This window comes from Lampetra planeri, chromosome 32 (assembly GCF_965212315.1).
Source record: "Lampetra planeri chromosome 32, kcLamPlan1.2.h2, whole genome shotgun sequence".
NCBI classification, from domain to species: Eukaryota; Metazoa; Chordata; class Hyperoartia; order Petromyzontiformes; family Petromyzontidae; genus Lampetra; species Lampetra planeri.
In genome coordinates this window covers 7,788,957-7,807,709 of record NC_136138.1, presented here as the reverse complement: position 1 = coordinate 7,807,709, position 18,753 = coordinate 7,788,957, and the positions used below count along the sequence as shown (strand labels likewise).

The 18,753-nt window shown below is 49.6% G+C and overlaps 1 protein-coding gene across 1 annotated transcript in view; it reads left to right on the top strand.

Moving 5' to 3' along the window:
• LOC144729505 (uncharacterized) overlaps positions 1 to 15,006 on the top strand; it is a 35,990-nt gene extending 20,984 nt beyond the window's left edge. Inside the window, exons 2-4 of the mRNA XM_078609841.1 lie at positions 2,828 to 3,260; positions 8,649 to 8,733; positions 14,180 to 15,006. Coding sequence (XP_078465967.1) covers positions 2,828 to 3,260; positions 8,649 to 8,733; positions 14,180 to 14,452 — 791 coding nt within the window. The 3' untranslated portion in view covers positions 14,453 to 15,006. The remainder of the gene's footprint in view (positions 1 to 2,827; positions 3,261 to 8,648; positions 8,734 to 14,179) is intronic.
• Positions 15,007 to 18,753: the final 3,747 nt, after the last annotated feature.

Genomic DNA, 18,753 nt, shown 5'->3' with positions numbered 1-18,753 from the left:
TGTTCGTAGATACGTCTTGAGTGTGGGTCTGTTTATTTGGTTATGTATTATTGTATATGTTTCTATGCGCAAGTGTATGTGTCTTAACACGTGAAGGTTGATATGTATATGTGGATATACGTTTGTATGTATATGTGTGTGGAGCCGTGGAGCAGCGGTTAGCACGCTGCAATACAAACTCCGCATACCCAGTTCGATTACCGATCATGGTCAACACCGGTGACGATTATCTGGGTCGACTTACCCTCCAATGAGTACCTGGAACATTGTGTGAACATCGCCACTAGAAAGACAAAGGCGGCCGGGCGAGGTGTTGGTCACCCACCCCCTCTTGTGCCGTGCCGGCCTTCATAGGTGCTCGCTAACAGCACTTGCCCCAACAGTCTGTTACAGGCTATACGGGGATCTTTGTCTTTGTATATGTGTAGTGCTATTCACATATATATATAAGCATATGTATGTACGTATATAGGCATGCACCGTTGGTTGGCACATGCGACGGATGGAAAAATTATAATTCCTGAAGTTTGTCAATTGTGCAAAACACATTGCCATACCGGCGTCAGTGATGTCAACCTGTTGGGTCATACTTCACAACTCAATGGGTTCACAAATATTACTCGCCACTGACGTTGGCCGTGCCCAGGGATCGGAACTGAGGCCAGTGGGTTCATAGCACAGTGGGCGCCACGCTGGTGAGATGTTAACTACCTCGCCTGGTACACAGGAGGTCGTGGGTTCCATCCTGATCCTGACGCCTGCTGCTGTATATTTGGAGTTTTCAGGTTTCTATCCTCGTGGTCGCGTGGATTTTTCTCCGGGTCCTCCGGGTTTTCCCTCCATATTTAGAATCAACATCCGTTTCGAGTATTCGGCCGCTATAAATTACCACGTGATAAGCCACTTCGTTCGGCTATCATTTGTGACCAGGTCGCTTCTTACGAAGAGCTACATAGCTCAGTGGGGGCCTTACCTGGTCAAATAAACCACTGCGCTTGATTCACAGTTGATCGATACACATATTCTTTGGTTCTTTCGGTAAAGTCACGTATAAAGATAAAATAATAAATTAAATAATAGCATACGACGTTTCGATTGCAACACAAGCAATCATCATCAGGTATAATGAAATAGCGACATAAAATCTAACCAGAAAACAATAGACAGACATATAAACAGACAGATATCACCAAGATACATAGAGAGAGAGTAACACAGGTACAGAGAGGGGGGATCGTCTCTGTGGGGTGGCCTTAAATAGACAGAGGGGGGCTGAGGCAGAGAGAGGGAGGGGGGTTAGAGAAAAAAATTACATGTCAATGAGTACGAAGAGACGCGTAGTAAAGTACGCAGGCTTGAACATTAGGAGAGATTTTTTGTTGCTATTTCATTTATACCTGATGATGATTGCTTGTGTTGCAATCGAAACGTCGTATGCTATTATTTAATTTATTATTTTATCTTTATACGTGACTTTACCGAAAGAACCAAAGAATAATTCCTGCAGTCACGAAAGCTCCAAAATTAAGATCGATACACATATGTTAATAGACAGTCTCTTTCAGCAAAGCACACGAGGCTACTTATTCGAGACTTATTACGAAAGGGAAGCGACTCAATTCACCGTGAGCAGGAGGAGCGAGGCGGATTGTTGCATCGTTACAACGCGAGAGATGGCGACCGTCCAACCACGAAGTAGACAGCTGATGATTGTGACGACGACGATGACGATGATGATGACGTAGGTTTACACGTACGTCATGACGCACGTGCTCCATCACGCGTGGCTTATCTCAAACGAGCGTAGCGCTCGGTGAGCGGTAATAGGGGCTCGGTTTGGTTTTTGTTCAAATCGTCCATTTTAAAAATCAATTCGTTGTTCGTATAAAATATTGATTCAATCGAATCTTGAAAAAAGAGCTTTGTGGGTGTGCGTGTTGCCAACTGGCTGATTGTTGCTGATGAGAGACACTTTGATCGAAACCGGTCCAGACTGTTTGCCTGTCTTGAATCAATTGCTTGCCGAAAATGATGCACTTCCACAAGGCCGCGCGAGCGATGTTGATGTGTACGAAATACTTTTGATTGTGAAGGAATATTTAAAAGTGCATAACGTTATATTTGTATGCGTCGCCAATATACATTTCTTGAAAACCAGCGTTATCGTCAGCCATGATCAATCCATTGCTGGATGAAGGCCCTTCCCCAAAGCGACACCATCTCTCACGTTCCTACGATGCGAACTAACGATCCACTTAGCACCGACACTCGAGCTCATTTGCATACGATTTGCGTAAAATTTGCATACATCACACGCAATCATTTCTCTCAACGGGCACGCATCCGACGCGACCCACGCGGTTTGAGCGCAATCATAGATTGTTTTAATCGATTAATCGATTCGCCGTTTTGCAATACCCATTAAACGAGTGACTCTCAACCTTCCTGGTATGCCCCCCCCTCTCCATTTCACCCCCAATCAGCGTCCTCAACCATGTCACAATTAATGGACAGACCGATCACGTGTCCACGCTTCTCGTCAACGCGGTGTTCCCACGACGTTCGCTCGCTTCATGTTGTGTGCTCGCGCGTTCTACCGCAGCAACGTTACGCTGACGTCCACTTGAGCACATCCAAAATTTTTACCTGCACGGTTTCCATGCCGCAGCCTGCCCCGGCTTTGCCCCCCCCCTCCCCACCCGCCACTCGCCGCACATCCAAAATTTTACCTGCACGGTTTCCATGCCACTGCGGGTAACCATCCTCCTAAACTCCCTCCATCATCATCCTCCTCATCCTCCTGCTCTTTCTCTCCATGCCGGCTCAGACCACGCGGCTCTGCTGAAGTTCACGGGCGGAGGAGCCGCCCTCCACCACCACCACCACCACGCCGTGCAAGCGGGGGCCACGTTCCTGGGAGGAGGAGGAGGCGGCGGTGGCGGTGGCCCGATGGGTGGCGGCAACGGTGGCGGCGGCGGTGCCTCGGGGGGAATGATGTGCGGAGGGGACCACACAGGGAGCGGGGGGCCCGGCCGTCCTGGCGTGGGGAGCTCGGTGCACTCGCTGTCCATCGCCCTGCACCTCCGCGGGAAGCTCGGGGCTGCGGCGGCGGCTGCGGCGGCGGCGGCCGCGGCGGAGGCGGAGGAGTGTGGCAGGAAAGGGAAGAAGTGCAGGCGGAGTCGCACCGTCTTCACCGAGCTGCAGCTGCTCGGCCTCGAGAAGAAGTTCGAGAAGCAGAAGTACCTGTCCACGCCCGACAGGTGGGTGGTGGGTGGTGGGTGGTGGGATGATGGGTGGGGGGATGATTGGTGGTGGATGGTGAGTAGTGGGTGGTCAGTGGTGGGTGGTGAGTGGTGAGTGGTGGTTGTGGTTGGGTCACAGGATCTCAACCTCCACTGCTCGCTGCTCCTCACAGGCCAGCATGTGGTGTGGAGCGAGCGAGTTCGTGAGCGGCTCGCGATTCCAATGTCGCGATAGCAATGTCGCGATTCCAATGTCGCGATGAATCAGATTCTGGTTTTGGTGCTTGACCCCGTCGCCTTCCTCATGTCCGGGGGGTCGATGCAATGAACATAATTTCGTGGGGGATGTCAACAGTAGTTGCCCCTATGGAATGTGCTCGCCCCCGTCATAGGAACGTGGAATTTCTGCCACTGACCCATGGATGTAAAGATACGAACGCCTCCACAAGAAATCACTTTGACTTTGAATAGACAAGAGAGCTGGTCTTCGTGCGCCCCCCCCCCCACATGATTCAATCTTTGTCGCATGGTGTGTGTTAGGATGTTGATTGATAAGCAGGTTGTAAAAAAAAACATTCAGTACGGAAAGCCTCAATGAGTCTCAGGACTCTTATTTTTCAGTAGGGTCCTGTATTTGGATGCTTAGCCATTAAAACAAAATATTAAATATTTTATTTCTGGGACACTATTTTGTCCAGGGGTGTACTCAACGCCGCGACTGGGGCACCAATCAATCCGAAATCGGTGCCACACTCCGCGATGTCGAAACGCAGCGAGGACGATTGCGCCGAAACCCTGAACGCTCGCGGTACGCACCGTAGTGGTGCATCGTAGTGTACAGCTCGTCGAGATGAGTCGATTGCCTCATCGCCGACCATCAACAGAGTAAAAATGACTGCATCACGGACATTATGCGAGAGCCGGGGTACTATGGTACCCTGGGGTACCGCCATAAGGTTAATTATAATATAATATAAAATATAAAATGTTATATATAATAGACATTTCAAACATCATCATCGTCAACATCATCGTCAACATTCTCCTCCTAAGCATCGGCAATATCATCATCATCATCATTGCCAACATCATCATCATTGCCAACATCATCCTAATCATAAAATATAATTTTATATATGAAACGAAAAATAATACTAATATATAAGGAGATGTGAGTCCGTAGTGTAGGAGACAATCTGGAGAAATCCTCGCCATGAATGGCAAGATAAGACTCCAGTATACACATCTCCGCACGGATAGTTTCAATAATCCATTGTGCCGATGCCCACATCAGAGCCTGTAAGTAAACAACCGCTCATGTTGCAGATGGCCACCAATAGGAATGTCTGTCCCTAGCCGTCGGACAATATTACAAACCCTCGTTAGTTAGAAAATGAAGACTTTCAACAGTTAAGATGAATGCAGCGTTCTATGATAACTGGATAAGTGAGCGCCCAGAACAGGTACTTGGGTCCCATCATCATCATCATCATCGTCATCGTCAAATAGACATTGCAAAAAATAATCATCATCATCATCGTCACAATCACCACACGTTGCCTGCGTGTTTCAACTGAACTACATTTTTTATTTTACCAGGTAAGGCCCACTGAGCTGTATAGCACTTTTTTCAGAAGCGACACGGCCACAAATTATAGCTCAACGAAGTGGTCTATCACGTGGAAATTTATTGCAGCCAAATGCTCTAAAGGCGCGTGTTTAAATGTGGAGAGAGGGAAAAACCGGAGAACCCGGAGTAAAATCCACGCGACCGCGGAGAGAACACGCAAACTCCAAATAAACAGCAGGCGTCCAGGATCGGGATCGAACCCACACTTTCCTGTATATCAGGCGAGGCAGTTAACATCCCGCCACCGTGGTGTCACCGTGACGAGATGTTAACTATTTAGTGAATCCACCTGCACGCAAACGCTGAGTCTGGAAAACCGTGAGTGGCGTTTGTTATTTAAAGTGTGGTGATTGAAAAAAAACTATACAGTAGTCCATTGGGCCTGATGCAGGGCAGATGGTCCGTCTGCCTTCTGTCTCTGCCCGTACTGCAGATGGGGAAATGTTAATGGCTTCAATGCTTTTACAAGGTAAATGAGCGCGAAATCACCATCATCATCATCATCACTATCGTGAACCATCACCACTACCACCATCATCTTCACGAACATCACCACTACTATCATCATTGTCATGAGCATCACCACTGCCACCATAATCATCATGAACATTACCACTACCATAATCATCAAAGGCATCACCACTACCACCATCATCATCATGAACATTACCACTACCATAATCATCAAAGGCATCACCACTACCACCATCATCATCATGAACATTACCACTACCATAATCATCAAAGGCATCACCACTACCACCATAATCATCATGAACATTACCACTACCATAATCATCAAAGGCATCACCACTACCACCATCATCATCATGAACATCACCACTCCCAACATCATCATCATGAACATCACCACCACCATTATCAAGAACATCACCACCATCACCATCATGAACATCACCACCAACATCACCATCACCACCACCATCATCTAGATGCGTGTCTTATCATGCAATTCGATTAGTTATAATCGTTATCATCATCTAGTTAACATAGCTACCACCTCCATCCGAGTGAGTGTCGCACAATCTAATTCAGTTCATCATCATCACCACCACCACAGTGGGAGGGGGGTGGCACGTCCCCCCTCCCCCAATGATCCGATCGAAATCCCTAATTTCGATCGGATCATTGTTTTTTTTTGTAATGAATCGGCATTTTGCGACCCCCACTGCCACCGTGTAGCATATTATTACGTTCCAGGGACTCGATGAGATGATAGGACAAAGTATGTGTCCATAATTGGCAATAAGTAGCGGCAAAGCAGTTATAAGTGACTCACAGAATTGTGCGCAGTTGCGTATACAGGACACGACTTCCCTGAAGGCATTCACCTTCAGCGAGCGCGATGCCGATCACACGACGCGGTTCGAATTCGACCCTCGATCGATGGCTGCGCCATCGTCACACACGCGTCGAATAAAAAGCAAGGGACAAGTCCTCACTTACTTACAACTCCTCTAATTTGTCATTGCTGGAGGGGTTACCCCCCCTACCTGAAAATCCTGACTCCGCCATTGACCACCATCACCGTGATTCTGACCTCTGTAAGATTGTGAGAGCCTGTTAAGACAAACTTCTATTTTTGCAGTGATGAACAAAACAAGAGAATAGGTTTTACCCTTTCTGGCAATAACACAGGAGGCGTTAAGGTGTTCAGACACCCAAACAGCAACCTTTTTGCAAGGCATCAAGTCTACAGTCACCGACACATACCTGTGGCACGCTCTGACAATATGCAATGCCTTTGAACCCGATTGGCCTACACACGAGACGGCCTACTCCATGGCCTAGTCTCCGCGCCAGTGTTACATCAGAGAATGCGAAAATGCGAACGGCACAAAGGCCATGTAAGCATCAAAGCACGAAGAGCTCGGATTGAGCATTTATATATCCGTGACCTTTTTTGGGGGGGGAGTAAGACACATTGTGTGGTTAATGCAGACTTTTGATGCCTCGCAAAAGGTGTCGTCTATTTGTGGTTTGAACATCTTAAACACTTCCTCGTTTTACGCTTTGGTTTTTTCGGTAAAGTCACGTAGAAATAAAAATAATAATTAAATAATAGCTTACGACGTTTCGATTGCAACACAAGCAATCGTCATCAGGTACAAATGAAAGAGAAAACAAACCTAGTAAACTTAGAAATATAATTCAATACAACACAGAGAGTCGGCGAACAAAACAGTCAACACCCTACCTGGTTGATTACGTTCTTCCAAAGATTGCTAAATTTGAGAGAGAGACAAACACAGACACGGAGACACATAGACAGACACACAAGCAGAGAGAGACAACACAGAGACACACACAGAGAGAGACACACATGGGCACACAGAGAGAGACTCACACAGAGACAAACAGAGAGACACACACATAGACACACAGACAGACACATAAGCAGAGAGAGATAACACAAAGACACAGAGAGATAGAGAGACACACACACACAGATAGGCACACAGAGAAACAACGCCTTTACCGAAATAACCAAAGAGTAATTCCTGCAGTCACGAAAGCTCCGAGTCAAGTTTGAACCTGCTCTTTCATTGCCAGAAAGGCTAAAGTCTATATTTATTTCTCATCATTTAGATACTGGCAAAAAAATGAATGTCCCATAGAGACCAGAGCAGTGCTTTGATGTCCATCCTCCTCCTCCTCCTCAGTAGCCCGCTGACCACCACGCACACGAGTCCACAAAGTGGAGAGTCAGCGTCGGGAAAGGAAAGACAAAGGCGGTTGATCGTGCGCGGTTCATGGCCAGACCACCCCCTTGACAATATCGCCGCTCGCTAACGGCACGCGCACCGAATGGTCTCACGCGGATAACGATGAATCTCGTGTAACGCGTGAAACATCCTAATCCTGACTTGTTTAAGTTACAGACGCGGTGACGAGATGCTATTAACTCCCTCGCCTGGGATGAAGGAGGTCGTGGATTCGACCCCGACGCCTGTGTATTTGCATGTCTCTCTCCCCCGTGGTCGCGTGGATATTCCTCCGGGTTTTCCCCTCCACATTTAGAAGCAACAGCACGCGCTTAGAGTATTTTGGCTGCTATAAATGTCCACGTGATAAGCCACGTGGTTGAGCTGTCATTCGCGGCGAGAGGCCGCTTCTGAGAAAGAGCCATACACCTCAGTGTGCCTTACCTGGAAATATACAAAAAATAACAGTAACGTGATTACCATCGTGACATTTTCTGGACGAATTTTTCATACAAAATATATGTGCATAATTGGTTTTTTACCCTTTTATCTGGCAACAAAACTGACACCTTTTTTTAAATTAATGGTGTCAGTTTTGTTGCCAGATAAAAGGGTAAAAAAACCAATTATCATATTTTTTACTGGCAAATGAGGTACCAATGGAATATATATGCAGTTTAACTATCAACGCCATCAGCATCGTGGTCGTCATCATTTATTGTTCGTGCCGCGTCCTCCGCGCAGTAGGAGTCGAGGCGCCGCTGCGCCCGACGGGGGCATTGTTACATTGCGGCGGATTGGCAATCCCCTATCATCCAGCAGTGGATCGACCATGGCTTGCGACGACGACGACGACGACGATGCGAGCACGTGACGAGCAATCGGAAAATGGCCGCGAGTTCACGTGGCGGTCGCGAGGTCCGACTCGGGCCCAGCCAACCTTTGCGCGCGAATTTTAACGGACCGCTCACAAAGGGGGTCGGATTCGTAATCCAGACGATGTCTCGTTTCTGTTGGGGGTTGTGACGCCTGCACCCGTCTCGTTCGTAGGATCGATCTGGCCGAGTCCCTGGGGTTGAGTCAGCTCCAGGTGAAGACTTGGTACCAGAATCGACGCATGAAATGGAAGAAGATGGTAAGTTCCTCTCCGAGCTTGGTTCTTCTCAATTGTTTTGTTCGATCCACTGCTGGATGAAGGCCTCTCCACACTGGTCAGTACGGGTGTTGGGGGGGGAGGAAGGGAGGTGAGGGAAGGAGATGGAGTATGGAGGAGCATGTGGTAGATCGAGGGACGTGGGGGGGGGGCGCTGACGCTCAGCACTTCCCTTCGCCTGGCCACACCACAACAACAATCGCCGTTCGCCGCTAAGTGGCGGTTGACGTCACCGCGACGCTTGTGCAAGGCTAGGTGCACTCTGAGGCCACGTGAAAGTGTCGAAGGCTCGCCACCGGCGGGAGATGCTGTAGGTTGATTGACTGAGATGACTGGCAGATGCACCACCTATGCTCCCGAGTGTGCGAACTTTTTTCATTTTATCCACCCGGTGATCCACTCGTTGTTGTGAGCTTTGTTGTCTTCCGTTGTTGCTTGGAGGGCGACAGCCTCCAACTGCCCAGCAGCATCCTTCACGAGCCTCCTCCAAAGAGGACGATCTTGACACCGCTGGTAGCAGTTATCGGCACGGCCACTCAGATCCACATCCTCCTGTACCACATCAACCTATTTCTTCTCTAGCCACACTCACCATCAGCAAACTCCTGACAAGCCCCGATTTCTCCCATCCAAGTGCCAACCAGGACCAATTTCTGCTTAGCTTCCGAGATGCGATTTAAATTGAGCGCACGTATTCGTAATTTGGTCGTAGGTAAACATATGTTATGTATTAATGTAAGCTTCTGAATGAAACTAAGCACGAATGGCAATGCAGGGCATTGTGTGACTGCGATTGGTAGCAGTTGAAGTGTAGTTTCATGGTTTTCAAATGGTAGTTTATTCTTAGTAATTGCATCAAATTAGAATGTTCTATGCTCATTGAGCAGAAAAGTACAAATTGCCTTTGTGTTTGCATTTTGGAAGTAGGATAATTTTCTACAATTATTATATATGTGCGGTTTAATCTGTTTGACTCTATCCTACATACATTTATCGGAACAAAAAATACCGTATTAAATTACGAATGTAGAAATATTTGGTCCAATTCTTGAGTGGAATAATTTGTGTATTCTCTCAATTACCAAACAGCATGCGCGATCTGGTACTTAAATGGCCATTTAAACATTTGTGTTCATTTCCTGCTCACAGCGGTGCAGAGCCAGTGGTGGAAATTCCACATTCCTATGGCGGTGAGGGGGGGGAGTTGGCAAGTCTCTTCATACGACAACCACCATTGATTTCCCCCGCAAAGTGGTACTCATTGTACCGACCCCGGAGGGGATGATGCGCTGAGTAGATCCCCGGCAAACCTGGATTTTAACCTCACAAGATGCCCTCTGTGATCCGCTCGCCCTACGCAACTCGCTCGAGCACAGCCAGGCGAGAGGAAACGTGGCGCATATGCCGTGAGATGAAGCGTTAAATTAAATATATCACGTTTCAGAGAGAACAAAAACAATTTTCTCAGAATATGTTGACCACGTATAATGAAACACAGAAACCATACTCGTAGCCACCTGCACGTCAACGTACTTAAAATGTTAATGCGTACAGTACTATAAACACCATATATTCACGTGCTTTATGTCATATTTATTTGTTCACTCTGCTATTGAACGTGTAACCATTCACACTGATTTTGTGATTAATATTCACCGCCGCGAACTTGCTGATCGCGTCTGTGCTATGCGCGATATAGTTGCTAAGAGCACTTGCCCCAACAGTCTGTTGAGGCTATACGGGGGGGGGGAGGGGGGTCTTTGTCTTTGTCATAGTCCGAGGACTAATTTCGAACCTACCTGGGGCGTTGCCTCTGAACGTTGGGCACTTCGCCGAGGCATTGCTTCAAGTGAGGCTGACTCCGCTGATGAGACACAATGAAAGTCGAAACCGGTCCAGAGTTTTGCTCGTACTGAACCAATGCCGCTGATACGATTCACTACTCCCAGAAGGCCGTTCGGCGGATGAGTTGCGTAACAAAAATATAAATAACACATTCCTGCGGAGGGAGCTGGTAGGAACGTTGGGTTGCTCGGTCAATGGCCAGGGTCAACGGCGGCGTGGTGTATTCCGCAAATATGGCCGACTGTGAGGGCGGGCACAAGCCGGCGTGAGTAGGTGAAACGTTGAGTTTTATAAGGGCACCACGGGGTGACCAGCCCCTCCCCACCCAGCTCCACCCCACCCACCCAGCCCCACCCTCCCCACCCAGCCCCCTCCCACCCTCCCCACCCAGCCCCTCCCTGCACGACGGACACAATAATCCCCTGTGGGCTGGTGTAACCAGGAGGTTCCTACCAGTATAACTTTTATTCAGTTACGTGGACAGATACATATCGGGTCCAGGCGTGACGTATTTGGTTATACGCACGTGTGTATGCTGAATTTCTTTCGCACCGTACGGAGCCAACCGTGTTTCATCGGAGGTGCTGGGGAAGGACAACGAACTAGACGCAAAGAAAGCAGTTCCAAAGGAACGAGTTTTCAATCTCGATTTAAAGCTTTCGTGACTGCATGGATTCATCTTCTTGGTTCTTTCGGTAAAGTCACGTAGAAGGGAAATAATAAAATAATAAAAATAAAACATTAAATTCTCACGACGTTTCGGCCACAACGCAAGCAGCCGTCCTGCTTGCGTTGTGGCCGAAACGTCGTGAGAATTATTTTATGATGTTTTATTTTTATTATTTTATTATTTCCCTTCTACGTGACATTACCGAAAGAACCAAGAAGAGGAGTTTTCAATCCACAAGCAGCGCAAGTTGCGGCGCTGCCCCATCGCATCCTCTTCGTAGGAGCGTCATTTCAGTCTCGGAGGCATCTCACGCAACAACGCAACACGAAAGGAGCTCTCTGAACACAACACAGTGAGCGCCTTTGTGTGCCAGGGAAAAGAGAGAGATAATTACTTGGGCCAAGCCGACTGAAGCATTGCCAACCCACCCCCGCTCGCTCGCTCGCTCGCCCCCCTCCCACCTTACCATGATTCATCCCTCACCTTTGTTTATTTAAGGATGAATGAAGGAGGCGCGTGGGAGAGAGAGAGGGGGGGGCAGTGCATTAAATATCTCGACAAGTAACGTCCATGCCCCCCCTTCGCTGAAGGCACGCGCGCCCAGCGAGAGTAACGCAAACTCTCGCGCGCGCTACCCGACACAGCAGCGGTCTTCATTGCAAGTGCCCCCCCCCCCCCCCCCCCGATGAAAGTTAGCGAGGAAGCCTGGGTTACACAGAGAGTCAACGTGAGAGTGTGGAATTTTTCGACGCCACCCGATGTCGGCGGGTTGAAAATTCCACGTTCCTATGGCGGGTCCGCATAGTGCCTTCGTATACATAGGACGGTGGTTCATTTGTGTTTTCGATTATTTACCTTCTAAAAAGAAATCTGGCCATCTCTCGCACCCCAGCTTAAGAACCACTGACATAGCACAACCAACTGTTGACTTGTTCACAAAGTGGTACTCATTTTTATCCGCCGTGGAGTAGGATGATGGGCTGACTCACCTCCCCCCCCCCCACCAAAAAAAAACCAGGAACTGATATCGGAGCCTTACCTGATTGTGAACGTGCTCTAATTAGTATCTGGACACGGAGCGGGCCTCCCCTAGGTTGACTCGGCACAAACCAAGTTTGCTTGTCGGTGGGTTTGCTCCAGTGTGGTCGTGTGGAGTGCTCGCGTGCGTGTGTGTGTGTGTACGGCGACCCGAGTTCGATTCCCGCTCACGACCAACATCGGTGACGAATATCTGAACCGCTCCTGGGCCTTCCTCTAGCTCTACTCAGCCTTAAATGAGTACCTGGTGCGGTGTGTACACATCGTCACTCGGGAGACAAAGGCGGCCGGGTGTGGTGCTGGCCACCCATCTCCACGTGTGCCGTTCCGGCCTTCATAGGTTGCTACTCGCTAACAGCACTTGCCCCAACAGTCTGTTAAGGCTACACGGGCCATCTTTGTCTTTGTTTTGGTGGCGATGATGATAGTCGCAACGATCGTGGTGGTGGTGGTGCCGAGTCAACTCAGACCCGTTACTCGAGTCCACGACCTTGGGAAAGTGTGGGCTACACGAGGCAGATAGATGCCCTCGGTGAATGTTAGCCACATGTCGACGGTTTTGAACGTGCTGGCCTTAATAGGCGCTCGCTGACAGCGCTCATTCGCATCGCGTTGCGGTTAAACTTCTGGTTGTGGTCGAAAATAAAATAAAAGTTCAAGGCGCAGCCCTGCAATTGCTTTCCTCGCACAACTGCTGGTGGAAGGGCCTACACTACAGACAGCCCGAGAGAGGGTGTTTGGCCTACTCTTTCACGCCGGCCAGACGTTTTAGAAGGTGACTTTTTACGCTATGAATACGTATTTTAAAGAAAAATAATCTTCAAAGACACCCGTCAGTTCTGTCTGTGTTCCCCGCGTGTTCCATTTCATGTGTCGTATCTATTAAATAATTTTGGGCTATTTTGGAAAATGTAAGTATCGTATATTAAATGCTATATAAGTTATAGACACACGAACAGAGACACACACACACACATATATTAATAAGCCCACCCACATACTGTGTAATAGACATACATATATTAGAAAAAACACACGTCAACTTACATTACAATATTTAAACATTGTGTATTTGCTCGACACGGGCAGACTTTAAAGATGTAAGAGAGAGAGAGATGAAATTTTAAACGTGTGCATTAATGTTGGAAACTCTAAGATTGTTTTTTTTAAACGAACACGGATGAACCCAAAGTGTTTAGTTAATTAAGAGAGCGATGAGCGGTAGCGCAGCGGGTTTGCAAGCTGCGCCACGAACTCCTGGGCCTCCCCTAGGTTGACTCGGCCTCAAGTGAGTAGCTGATGCGGAGTGGGTGTATTGATGAGTAGTGTGGAGCGGTGGTGTAGCGGTTAGCGCGCTGCGCTATGAACCCGGCGACCCGAATTCAATTCCTGCTCACGGCCAAACCAGTGACGATTATCTGAACCGGTCCTGGGCCTCCCCTAGGTCGACTCAACCTCAAGTGAGTACCTGATGCGGTGTGCAAACATCGCCACGAGGGAGACAAAGGCGGCTGGGAGTGTTGCCACCCCCTCGTCTGCCGTTCCGGCCTCCATAGGCGCACTTGCCCCAGTAGCCTGCTGAGGCTACATGGGGCATCCTTTACCTTTCTTAAAACCCCGGCTTCTCCCAGTTTTCATTCCCGACCACGGCCGTACATCTCAACCTCTCTGCTGACCACAACAACACGACTCGGCGATCACAACGCTCACTCGGGGGAGACAAAGACAGCCGGGCGAGTCACACCCCACCTCTCGCGCGCCGTCCCCCCCCCCCTCACACCTTAATAGGTGCTCGCTAACAACATCCGTTTTGCCACCCCCCCCCCACACCTTAATAGGTGCTCGCTAACAGCATCCGTGTGCCCGTGGTGGCAGGTGTTGCAGGGCGGAGGGCTGGAGTCACCCACCAAGCCCAAGGGTCGTCCTCGCAAGAATTCGATTCCGACCAGCGAGCAACTGGAGGCGGAGGAGCGGCAGCAGCAGCAACAGCAGCAGCCGCAACAGCAGCAACAGCAGCAGCAGCAACAACAGCAGCAGCAACAGCAGCCGCCACCTGCCAGACGACCCGAACCCAGAGTTGAACCTGAACCTCCGACAGTTTGCGGCTCCATTGCGGCGTCTCCGAGCCGAGGAGGAGCGGCTCCGTGAATGCGAAGTGCACGCAGACGAACTCAGCCGTGGTCTAAAGTCTGCGACGATGCTTCAAGCAATGTGATTGTGTATACTGTGTATATACCTGTGTGTGTGTGTGTGGGGGTTTGTGGTGGCACCAACGCGCTCTGAACCCATACCACCTGCGGTTGCCACGTGGGCCCTCCTCCTCCTGCCAGCGGCGAGCCCTCGAGGTGCACCTAGCCTGGCACAAGCACCGTCGAATGGCTGGGTGCTGTTGCCGTTGTGATCGTAGCTACGACCGACCTGAGCGACTGGTGGAGAATTCAGCCCATCATCTCTATATCAGGCGCGGGGGTCGATAAATCGAGTACCACTTTGTGAGAGGCAAACAGCGCATGTGTTTCTAGACAAGCAGAGACTTTGCCACAGCTAGAGAAAGAGCTGGAACCTTTCTACAACAACGCAACCCTCCCCCCACACACACACGCGACATCCCCCTCCAACGGAAATACAGTATACAGGTAGGTATATGTAACGGGACAACACACACGGGCACACAATGCGTGTGCTTGTATAAATACCGACTGTAGAAGATACAAAGGCGGTGGGGGCGGGCGGGGGGGGGGCTGGTGAGGGTTGGAGGTTAGCGGACTGTGATGACAGCGGTTTCTGCTGTGCCTGCCATTTGTTCGGTGACCTGGTAGAGGTTGTGACGACTCCCCGGGGCCTTTGTCGCGGAATCATTATTTTTTCGCGAAGCAACAGAGAGAGAGAGAGAAGAAAAGAGAAATATATTGAACGCCGCGGATAGAGACGCGAGCTAGAATAACACACATGTCGTCGTTTTGTGTGTGTGTGTGAGATAACCGCCTCGTTGGCAGCGGTGTACAAACAACGAAAACGCTCAACGCATTCGTCGAAAACACTGCTGCCAGAAAGAAAGACCAAAAGAAGACACGTCATCGGCGACGTTTCGGGCAATGGGCCCCCCTTCTGTTAACAACAGAGCGATTGAATCGACACCGTGGGATTCGTGCGACTACGGGGTCACGGGTGATGGACCTTGACCTCTGACGTTCGACTCGCAAGAGGCTACCCGGAGTTTCGTTATATTATCTCGGTCGTCTTTCCTCTTGTTACGAATCTTTTTTGGTGCGATCGTTTTACTTCTGGCAGCGGAGATTCGCGGTTATCCCTCCACGCGACCTCCGAAGAACATTTCGTCCGTCCACTCCCCCCTGATGTCTGTGCACCACTCGAAGAAGACGAGGTCTCGGAGGTGGCTCTGTGATATCCCATTCCGCGGGACGTTCTCGCACAACACGGAAGGTCGGGGATGGAGCCTTCGTCTCGTCACTTCACTCCGAGAGCAACAATTGTCATAAAATTGAGGGGCAGGGGGGGGAGGTGGGGATTAGGAAAAATGTCTTTCTAGCAATTCTCTGATTTATGTCTCCCTCTTTTTACGTCGTTTTGCAAATACGTCGTCACTTTATGATTCACGCCACTACCCGATCTGCGTCGCTCCAACCCCCACACTCACGTCGCCTCTCCGCCTTCGCCTCCACCGACACCCACCGCTGTCAATCCGCATCGATTAGCGTCGTTTCGACATTCGTCGTCGCACGTGTCGGGAACGCATGCCCGACGTTAAGCGGGGTATTGCTGGAATGTTTAAAATGTTTTATTATTCATGCCTCGAGTTTCCTGGCTGGCTGCTGGCTGGGCTCCTCTCCACCCCAACAGTAACTCTGTTTTGTTCGTGGCTGCTGGCCATGGCAAGCGAAAGTATAGCTGGGTAACTGGCTACACGGGGATTCTCCGTGCAACGAATAAACCTTCGAGTTGAGTTGAAACGGGGGAAGGAGACGTTCGGACGACGTTTGTTAGATAACGACATCGTAAGAGGTGGGAGTCACGAATGCAGAAGACTGACCACTGTTCATTTAAAATTACTCCAACTTTTAAATTCGCGCTATGATTTAAGAATAGAATTATTTCGCCAGAATGGTATTTAAATCCTCGAGAATATAAAACAAACACCTCCCAATCACGTTATATACATATTTTTTGCATTTTATTATTACGTAAAAAAAACGATTTCAGGTGACCTTCGGTGATCCCGAGTACAGGAGGATCGTGAGAAGAGTATAAAATTGACAGCCGCCCTCCATCGAAGAGGAGTAACGGGTTCTGTGCTCGTATTGTTTAGATATAAATATAATAAAAAATAATCTCCAGCTGTGTGCAGAGCAACTGTCATAGCGCCGTGGTGCAGCTGTGGGCACTGCGTGCAGACGGTCCCCGGTGATGTGCTCAACAGCTTTCCACTGTGGTATTCGGCGTGTTGTCCGACGTTTCGCTCCGCGTGCTGGCACCTTCTTCTTCTACTTCTTGAGGAACTCGACCGTGGGCCATCAACAACAGCAACAAAACCCCGTTCCAGAACGTGTAGCGAAACGTCGGACGTTGTGTCACAATGCATCACGCGGTACAACGCGGAAACGCATGGCAGGGAAGTCCGCGCGTGTGCGAAATTAATTTTCGGGGCTTCCCCCCGCCCCTCGCCCCCCTCTCGCCCCCCTCTCGCCCCCCTCCCCCCTCGCCCCCCCGCACCCCCCTCGCCCCCCCGCCCTCAGTACTCACGTCCTCGCGACCCACCACGCATCCCTCCGCCTGTCCACCCTTTACCAAAACTTCATCCGTTCAAATGGCAATTTAAGTCGTTACACGCCGCCCTTGCCCGATGATTGGCAAACACATCCCGACGTGCAGACCAGTGACGATTGCAACGCAGGGTAGAGAGCGCGGCGTCCGTGCGCACGCCCGTGCGCGTGCCCGTGTCGTCGGCGCGCTGAGGAGCGGTGGCGCGGCGGTTAGCGCACCGGGCTACGAACCCGGCGACGCCGAGTTCGATTCCCTGCTCACGACCTACATCAATGACGATTATTTGAACCGGTCCTGGGTCTCTGCCCTAGGTCGGCTCGGCCTCGAATGGGCACCTGGCGTGGCTTGTAAAACATCGCCACTTAGGAATACAAAGGCGGGCGGTGGTGGTGCTGGCCAACCACCCCCCGTTATCTTCTTGGTTCTCTCGGTAAAGTCACGTAGAAGGGAAGTAAAAAACAGCGCTGTCTCCCCGACAGACCTAGTCTTCACCTGAGGACGGCTGCTTGCGTTGTGGCCGAAACGTCGTGAGAATTATTTTATTATGTTTTATTTTTATTATTTTATTACTTCCCTTCTACATGACTTTACCAAAATAACCAAAAAGATGAATCCCTGCAGTCACGAAAGCTTTGAATCGAAAAATACACCCCCGTTAGTATGCCGTGCCGGTCTTCATAGGGGCTCGCTAACAGCACTTGCCCCAAAAGTGTGTTAAGGCTACACAGGAGGGGGGGGGGTCTTTGTCTTTGTGAGCGTGTTTAACGATCATCGGGTGCGTGCGGCGCGTAACGGCTTAACATTTAATTTTCGATTTAAAGCTTTCGTGACTGCAGGGATTCATCTTGTTGGTTTTTTCGGTAAAGTCACGTAGAAGGAAAATCATAAAATAATAAAAATAAAACATAATGAAATAATTCTCACGACGTTTCGGCCACAACGCAAGCAGCCGTCTTCAGGTGGAGAACAGGTCTGTCGAGAAGGCAGAGTCTGAATGTTACGCCCCAGGCTTGGAGCGACTATTTATGCTGGGATGGAGGGGCGAAGAGCGTCTTGACAAAATAATTTGCATATCAAGAGGAGTGTAAATGCGATTGGTATTACCTTAGAGTCGCGGCATCTCTTCAGAAAGGTGAGAGACTCGATTAGCTGAGCCTTTTTATCCCGGAGCTTGTTGAAGCATCTTTTGTCAAGACGCTCTTCGCCCCTCCATCCCAGCATAAATAGTCGTTCCAAGCCTGGGGAAAGAACCAAGAAGGCTTAACATTTGTGAAATCCTGGCGTGGGGCGGGTCGGGGGTGGGGGGGGGTCTTGCGAGCTCCGTGTCGGCGTGATGATCTTGGCTGCCGAAGCGAGAAGGAGCAGACAATGTAGATCATCTCGACGCGTGCAGTATCCGCGAGACTCTCTCGCCTCGTCCAACTTTCCATTCATCATTTGCGGGAATCTGCCCCTATGGCAGTGATGCTACGCGCACGTAAGTGAACACCAACAAAATAACCAAACCTCAGTCGCCGTCGTTATCATCATTATTAACATTGCCCTGTAACGGAAACAAATATATCTGTTGGGCTATTACGATGGCTCGTTGCCCGAAACGTTAGCCAACTCTGCTTGTATGTATATTTTTACGTTAATATATAATGTTGTGACGCATGGTTGTCCAT